This window comes from Austrofundulus limnaeus, unplaced genomic scaffold, assembly GCF_001266775.1.
Source record: "Austrofundulus limnaeus strain Quisiro unplaced genomic scaffold, Austrofundulus_limnaeus-1.0 Scaffold12, whole genome shotgun sequence".
NCBI classification, from domain to species: domain Eukaryota; kingdom Metazoa; phylum Chordata; class Actinopteri; order Cyprinodontiformes; family Rivulidae; genus Austrofundulus; species Austrofundulus limnaeus.
The window spans coordinates 1296618-1304623 of record NW_013952414.1 but is presented as its reverse complement, the minus strand read 5'-3'; the positions used below and the strand labels follow the sequence as shown (position 1 = coordinate 1304623).

The window sequence follows — 8006 nt, the reverse complement described above, 5'->3', positions numbered from 1 at the left end:
GTATAGCCTAACACTGACTCTTACCCTAAGGTTTAGGGTAAGATTAGGCAAGGTCAGGTTTAGGGCCTAAACCCTAACACAAAAATTGTGTTCCACTATATTAGGACTGGGTTTTGGTTCGCAAAAGAACCGCTGGTCCTGACAAGGTAAATGTTCACACAGGGTCCTAACAGAAACACACACAAACAGGGGCAAAACATTGTCCCYCTTTTCTCTTTGGTGGCGAGTGATAAAGATGTGGTGTTGAGTTTACTTAATCAAATCATTTTTTTTATTTGAGCATAATTTACAGTTTTTCTTCAACACCTTCAGTGCGTTGATCCTCCACTGGTCCATTCATTGTGTTTCTATTTGAAAAAAAAAAATAGAACACAGTTAATATGTGATAAAAATATTAATTTTTAAAAATGAGTTGTAGAGATAAGATTACATGATCTCAGCGTGGTCCTGAAGTTCAGTGTTGAGCGTTTCAGGCAGCAGTAAACAGAAACCACCAGCAGCCATTGGGATGATGCCGTAAATCACCATGGGAACAGTGTGATGGTAAACATCCAGGAGWCGRATCAGTGGGGCCAGGATGCCCGCCACGCGAGCGCTCATGGAGTTCAGACCCATACCGCTGTGTCTGCAGGTACGACTGTGTTATTTGTTATTTTTAGAAGCAGATAAACCGTAATCTGTGTATGATTACCTGATATCAGTTGGGTATAACTCAGCTGTGTAAACGTAGGCGGTACTGAAAGCAGCCGTGGCAGAGAATTTTCCCAGCATCGCTACGACCGTTACCACCGCAGGAAGATCTGATAAAAATGTACAAGAAAGACAAACATTATCTTTCTAAATTATCACTAAATTAAAACATGAACAAAGTTTTGAAGATACCTTTCGGAACGGCGAGTGTCAGCAGACAAGAGACGCCACCGAAGAACAGGAAACACGYCTCACAGATTCTCCTCCCAAAGTGTTGGATCGTAGGCCACGCCCCCAAGTTGGCAGGGATTTCAACAAACCCAAAGATGAGCTGCGTGATGTAAATATCCAGGCCGAAACTCCCAATATTTAGGCTCAGCCCATAAAACAAAGTACTTGCTGCAAACCTGGAAACAGACAAAACCTTTAATTTTACTATTACACAAACACAATGAGGAAAAAATATCTCATCTTAAARTTAGAGTTCAGATAGTTTGAAGTTGGGTTCTGTAAAAAAGTTATAAAAAATCTTACAGTTTTTAGATAGCTTGAATGACAGCTCAGAGAACAGAGTTAAATTTTGACTAAATTGACAGCCTAACAGCTGGTCAACCGTCCGTCTGTTTTTCTTTCTCTTATCCGGGATCAGGTCTCGGGGGCAGCAGCCTGAGCAGAGRGACCCAGACTTCCCTCTCCCCAGCCACTTGGGCCAGTTCATCTGGGGGAATCCCAAGGTGTTCCCAGGCCAGCTGAGAAACATAATCCCTTCAGCGTGTCCTGGGACTTCCTCTGGGCCTCCTCCCAGTGGGATGTGCCCGGAACACCTCACCARGGAGGTGTCCAGGAGGCATCCTAACCAGATGCCCGATCCACCTCAACTGGCTCCTCTTGACGTGGAGGAGCAGCGGCTCTACTCTGAGTCCCTTCAGGATGACTGAGCTTCTCACCCTATCTCTGAGGGAGAGCCCAGACACCCTGAGGAGGAAACTCATTTTGGCCGCTTGTATCTGCGATCTCCTTCTTTCGGTCACTACCCAAAACTCTGACCATAGATGAGGGTAGGAACGTAGACCGACCGGTAAAGTGAGAGCTTCGCCTTCTGGCTCATCTCCTGCGTCACCACTACAGACAAGTACTGCACCCGCATCACTGCAGATGCAGCACCAATCTCCATTCTTCCCTCATTCATGAACAAGACCCCAAGTTACTTAAACTCTTGGGGCAGGACCTCCTCCCCGACCCAGAGAAGGCACCCTACCCTTTCCCGGCTGAAGACCATGGTCTCGGATTTGGAGGCACTGATCCTCATCCCGGCCGCTTCACACTCAGCTGCAAACTGCTCCAGTGAGAGCTGGAGATCACGATCCGATGAAGTCAAAGGACAACATCTTCCGCAAAAAGCAGAGATGTGATCCTAAGGTCACCAAAACGGATCCCCTCAACGCCTTGGCTGCGCCTAGAAATTCTGTCCATAAAAGTTATGAACAGAATTGGTGACAAAGGGCAACCTTGGTGGAGTCCAACTCTCACCGGAAACAAATCCAACTCACTACCGGCAATGCAGACCAAGCTCTGGTACCGGTCGTACAGGGACCTAACAGCCCATAACGGGCCTGGTACCCCATACTCCTGGAGTACCCCCCAAAAGAGTCCCCAAGGGACATGGTCGAACACATTCTTCAAGTCCACAAAACACATCTGGTCAACCAACATTTTCAAAGCTAGGTTTGTTTAACATAACTGGACTATTACTTGAGGGAACTCACCAGTTAAARGCCATAATTGCAGTGCGTTTTCTCAAATACGGTATTCTGAAGATGTCCAACATGTTCTTTTTRTCCTGATTACTCTCTAAATTGACCTATAAAAAAGAAATGTTGGGAATGTTCATAGGATTTTAGAATGTAAGTTTGGAAGGGTCAAAGTGAGGTTTGGATGACGACCTTATCCAGAAGACCTTCTGGTAAACTCCTCTTGTTGACTCTGGCTGCCCACTCCAGCTGCTTTTGTGCCTCCTTCTTCCTGCCCTGCGTCACGAGCCATCGAGCCGACTCTGGGAGAAACCTGATGAGACAGGAAGAAGTTTAGGTTTAAACCTCAATCTTCACTATTGGGTTTTTTTTGTTTACTGGTGAAGAATAAAACCAATGCTGACCAGTACATGGTCACTAGGACAAGAACAACAGGGGAGAAGAGCACCAGCCGCTGAATCCTCCAGTTTGTGATCAAGTAGGCGATACCAGACAACAGCATCTGTCCGACAGATAACATATTCATGATGACCACTGTGCAAAAAGCAGACTTCGAAGGATCAATCCATTCCACCACTGGAAAAAAGACCAAGAGCGGAGACAAAATGTTTATATGATACAATGTCCTGAGYATAAACATGCAGTCTATGGTTTTTCAGGTGTAAAAACACAATATTACCAACATTCATACGTATAAAAATGTGGACCCACCCATTATGGATGCGTTCATAACAATTACACCACTTGAGAATCCACTAAAAAACTTCAGGACCATATAAACGTAGATATTTGGTGAGAAAGCTGTGGCCACGCCAAACAACATGGTGAGGAAAAGTGACAAGAGCAAAGCAAATCTTCTGCCAAACCTAGAAAAAGAGCAGCAGAAAGTTGATCAAAATGTTGACTCTCAGTTTCTATTATCTACTATTTTGAAAAATGAGCTCTATGTTAAAAGTTTTTTTCCCTAAAGGCACGATGGAGACATAAATGAAACGTCTCACCTRTCAGAAATGGACCCAAACACTAAGGCTCCAAACAGAACCCCTGCCATGAAGACAGACTGGGACACCTCAGTCAAACCCATCTTATCACAAACGAGGTCAAACTGTAAAACAAGAACAATGATTACAGTAGAAACATGTGCAGTACTGTGCAAGCATTTCAACTTCGCCCCTTGTGCCTGTTATGGCTGCAGTACCCAGGCACCTGTTCTCCCATGTTTGTTTTTTGTATTTGTCTCTCTCTTGGATTAGTTGTTCTGAACTGTATTTCGTTGTGCTTAATGGTACAATGACAAATAAAGTAATCAGAATATTTTGTTCCCAAACCACTAGATTTTGGTGTAACTTTTGGTAAGACTTTCTAGAAGTCAGAGGCTACACAGGTGAAGCTTAGACACCATGACATGGACTTGGTGGGAATTGAACCTATGACTTTTTGGTTCTAAAACAACTGTCCTACCACTACACTACACCTGCCCATACCTTATAACATGATATAAAGCTCAACAATGTTGATTTTCCATAATACCCCCTCTTTAGAACAGCAAAAATAATAAGCTAAAGACAAAATATCCAAAGTCAGTCCTCTAGGGCTGGTGTCCTACATGTTTTTGGGGCTGCCTTGGTTCAACACAGCTGAACCTAAGGAGTGCTTAATTAGAAGGCTTCCTCAGTGTGCCATCAAGGTCTGCAGATGCCTACTAATCAAGCGCACCTTAGGTTCAGCCGTGTTGAACCAGGGCTGCTCCAAAAACCAGGACACCGGCCCTTGAGGACTGACTGGACACCACTGGTCTAACCTCTATTGAATAGTAGGTCTTTGTTTATTGTTTACCTCTGTCACAATGCTGGAAGCCCCTGGTTGGACCTCRTACTTCCATCCATCTCTGCATCCTGTTGTGCTGTTAAGGCCGTACCTTTCAATCGTTTCCAAATCCAGATCTACAGGCGTGAACATTTCACAGCTTTCGAACCTTCCGTCCTGGTCCACTGGGATGGTGAGGTTCTTCTGTTTCTCCTCTGTCAGGTTTGGTCCTGGCACCAGGATCCAGTCAGTGTTGCAGTGGTGTGGAAAGCTCATGCCTGTGAACACCTGGCCTATCACATCGCAGGCTGAGAACATGCCGGGGATGCATACTGCGGCGAGCAAGYGCTTCTGAAACGAACCAAACCCCCCAACCTCCTTCAGGACCTGTCCGAAGCTGCTCATGCTGACATATGGCTCATCTTATGAAGGCTTCTTATGGGCAAACAGAGGGAGAGGCAACTTAAATAATATTTAACACAGATCAGTTAAGATAGTYATAACTATTGCCCTAATCTCTTACATACCAACAACAATAAAAATACAAAGCCAATAAAAGGAGCAGAGCACAGATATTAAAGTAGCTCCACAATAAATGGTGAACCACAGCTAAACCAGGGGTGTAGCTGGAGCTGGGTCTGACAGGGTCTAGGCCTGCCATAAAATTCAAAATTATTATTTTATTTTCAAAAAAATGGTAGAATTTCTTAGTTTCTGCATTTCTGTAAGTAAAATACTAGTTTAAGAGGTTTGCAAATCATCACATTCTGTTTTTATTTACATTTTCAAATGATAAATGATTAATAACTCAGTGATCCCTTTGCTCCCCTACAGCATGCGATAAGACCTGACACAGCAATAAAAGCTGCTGCTGAGCATGCTCAGGTGTTCTGACCCACTGAACTACAGGGACCGAACATCAGAACACCTGTCCCTTTAATTCAGTGGGATGTAAAAAACGCTGAAACACAAAAATACATGCTAATCATGTTATGTGAACCATGTTTTAAAAATCATGCTAAACAGGAATGATTAACGAGAGTCTGTATCACCTAAAGGTTAATCATTTCTGGCTGCTACTCTTAWAAATATATCTTACACCTGTAGTCCTAATGATCCTGCAATCAAATGTACATTAAATATTAAGTTTCTTTAAAATTTACGTTTTTATTACAAATTGTTTAGCTTGGATGAGGGGATGTTTTGCTAACAGAGTGACTCCACTGGCAACATTTGAATCAAAGATCTTGTGTGATCAGTTAGCTTCTGTGAATGACTCACAACTACTGCCACACTATATCTTAGCTCAGTATCTGTAAAACTGAATGAGGTTTGGCTATTTTATATGCTTGCTAATATTAATTAGCTTTAGCAGCCATGTTGAATCAGGTTGACATGTAGCAGACGGCCTTATTAGTTGGACCACTGTTCATCAGTGTGCCTGAGCTCGTCTGTCTCTGCTTATAAAAACGTGTCATAACTGTTTATCTGTTACTGTTACTCTAACGTTTTACTGTAGTCTCGCACTTTGAGCGGTACATTAACGATATCTTGAAAGGATTCAAGCTACTCCATAAAAACACCCATTTGGCAAACCCACAAATGATAACATTGTTTTATAATTCTCGTTTAGATAAAAATAAAAGGTGTCACATTTATGGCAATGTGTCCTTAAGTGATCAGTTAATGTGGAAATGTTATTTAATTTACTTATTGGTGGATATTTCCTGGGTGGATACATTTATCAGTCACAGTGAGGTTTTTAAAACTCCATGAATTAAGGATTGTCATGAATCTGGTGAAATACTTTTCTAGGCAATGAATGTGGCACATCAAGCTGTTAGAGTTATCAGTAACAAAGACAGCGTACAGCTGAGGAAMTGGCTGAAGCTAGAAACAAGCAGCATTTGTAAGCTGAAACATCTGCATTTGGTCAATGCAAAATAATATATTTTAAATTTATTTTCCTCAAGGTAGTTGTTTGAACAATTTTTCAGAACTACTGTACAAGAAGTTGGCAGTTTTTCATTTTTCGCATTGTGGTGTCTGAGAGAATGTCTTTAATTTTGCTTTATTGTGGGCTTGCGATCTAACCAGGGTGTAATCTGCTTCTCACATGTTTACTGCTGGAGACTGATGCTAGCTTTCTTAACTCTAACCCTAACCCGAAACCCAGAAAGGAAGAGGCGGYTAAAGAGAGTGGATGGATGGTTGGATATTTTCCTCATGAGCACCTAAGAAAGTCAAAGAAGATGTGCAAAACCCGAAACCATACAAGCATATAATCTCTTTATTGGCCAGTGTACATTAYAACATTAATGGCAGTGGCAGCGAATTTACAAATTGCAACAACAAATATTAATACATGACACATAATGAGGCTGATAAATATTATATGTATAAGAAATGGCCATAAAATGAGAAAAACAAAGTGATAATGAAAAATGCAGTAGCAGTCAAAATCACAACTTTGTGATCTTTTCTGCTTTGCATTTCTGAATGAAGGATCCATTGATGGGTTTTCTGAAAGTATAAACAAAACAATTTGGATATAAGTTTCCACCGATTATCACAAGCTTCCTGTTGTGAGATCATTTAAGCACTTACATGATCTCAGTGTGGTCCTGAAGTTCAGTATGGAGAGTTTCAGGCAGCAGAACACAGAGACCCCCAGCCACAATGGGGACGATGCCGTATATCAGCATTGGGATGGTGTGATGGTAGACTACCAGGAGCCGGATCAGAGGAGCCAGGATTCCCGCCACGCGAGCGCACATGGAGTTCAGACCTACACCATTCTGTCTGACAACAGAAAGGAACACCTTTAACACCTTTAACATAAACTGATGCAAAGGTTTGTCTTTGGGACATTAAGGTCTTACCTCAGGATGGTGGGGTATAATTCTGCAGTGTAAACATAAACTGTGGAAAAACTGGCCGTGGCAGCAAATTTACCCAGAACAGCTATGACGGTTACAACAACGGGAAGATCTGATGGGCAAACACAATGTGTTTTTTATAATATTATCAAAACACTACTTTTTTTGACTTTTTATTTAACATTAAATTACCTTTCGGTACAGCAAGAATCCCAAGACAGGCTAAACCTCCAAACAGCAGCACTCCTGTTTGGCAGAACTTTCTCCCAAAGTGCTGAAGGATAGGCAAAGAGCCCAGACGTGCGGGGAACTCTACAATGGCAAAGATGAACTGCGTGAGGTAAATATCCAAACCAAAGTTGCCAACGTTCAGGCTGAGTCCGTAGTACATCAGACTTGTTGCAAACCTGTTAAAAAATGAGAGTGGAAGTCACTTAACACAGTGGTTCAGATCTTTCCAAGCTGGGTTCTGTGGAAAACATGAATAATTAATACCTTATCTGCTGATAGCTTTTTGAACAGCATTTGAGGAAGATGAAATGTAATTCTGACTGGATTAACCATTTTCTCTAATGAGCTGAAATGTTGAGTGCTGAAGGGAAGAGGGACGTCTGGGTTTTCCTTCCTGGACCTGTTCACTAGCAACGACCACACCATGGTAAGAGTTTAAAAATTTTATTGAAGGAAAGGGGTTGAAGGGTAGTGGGATGAATGATGAGGCGTCTGGGGAGGTACGTCGAAGGAGGCTTGAGGAGAAGACTCAGAGTGGGGCATAGTCTCCAGGAAGGATGCTTTCCTGAGCCTGCATAGTCCCTCCAGCGTGTCCTGGGTCTTCCTCGGGGCCTCCTCCCAGTGGGACGTGCCCGGAACACCTCACCAG

At 42.7% G+C, this 8006-nt stretch overlaps 2 protein-coding genes across 2 annotated transcripts in view; both read right to left on the bottom strand.

Moving 5' to 3' along the window:
• Positions 1 to 52: 52 nt before the first annotated feature.
• On the bottom strand, positions 53 to 4675 carry LOC106513375 (solute carrier family 22 member 13). Its single transcript, XM_014002171.1, has 10 exons — positions 4278 to 4675; positions 3443 to 3546; positions 3153 to 3307; positions 2846 to 3017; positions 2634 to 2754; positions 2457 to 2551; positions 883 to 1097; positions 692 to 800; positions 431 to 625; positions 53 to 347 (listed from the first exon to the last, which is right to left on the bottom strand). Exons 1-10 carry the CDS (start codon positions 4650 to 4652, stop codon positions 287 to 289), a joined length of 1602 nt encoding a protein of 533 aa, XP_013857625.1. The 5' UTR covers positions 4653 to 4675; the 3' UTR covers positions 53 to 286.
• A 1844-nt stretch (positions 4676 to 6519) lies between these two features.
• LOC106513374 (solute carrier family 22 member 13) overlaps positions 6520 to 8006 on the bottom strand; it is a gene marked incomplete in the record, with an annotated part of 7748 nt that continues 6261 nt past the window's right edge. Inside the window, 4 exon segments of the mRNA XM_014002170.1 lie at positions 6520 to 6770; positions 6855 to 7049; positions 7130 to 7238; positions 7319 to 7533. Coding sequence (XP_013857624.1) covers positions 6710 to 6770; positions 6855 to 7049; positions 7130 to 7238; positions 7319 to 7533 — 580 coding nt within the window.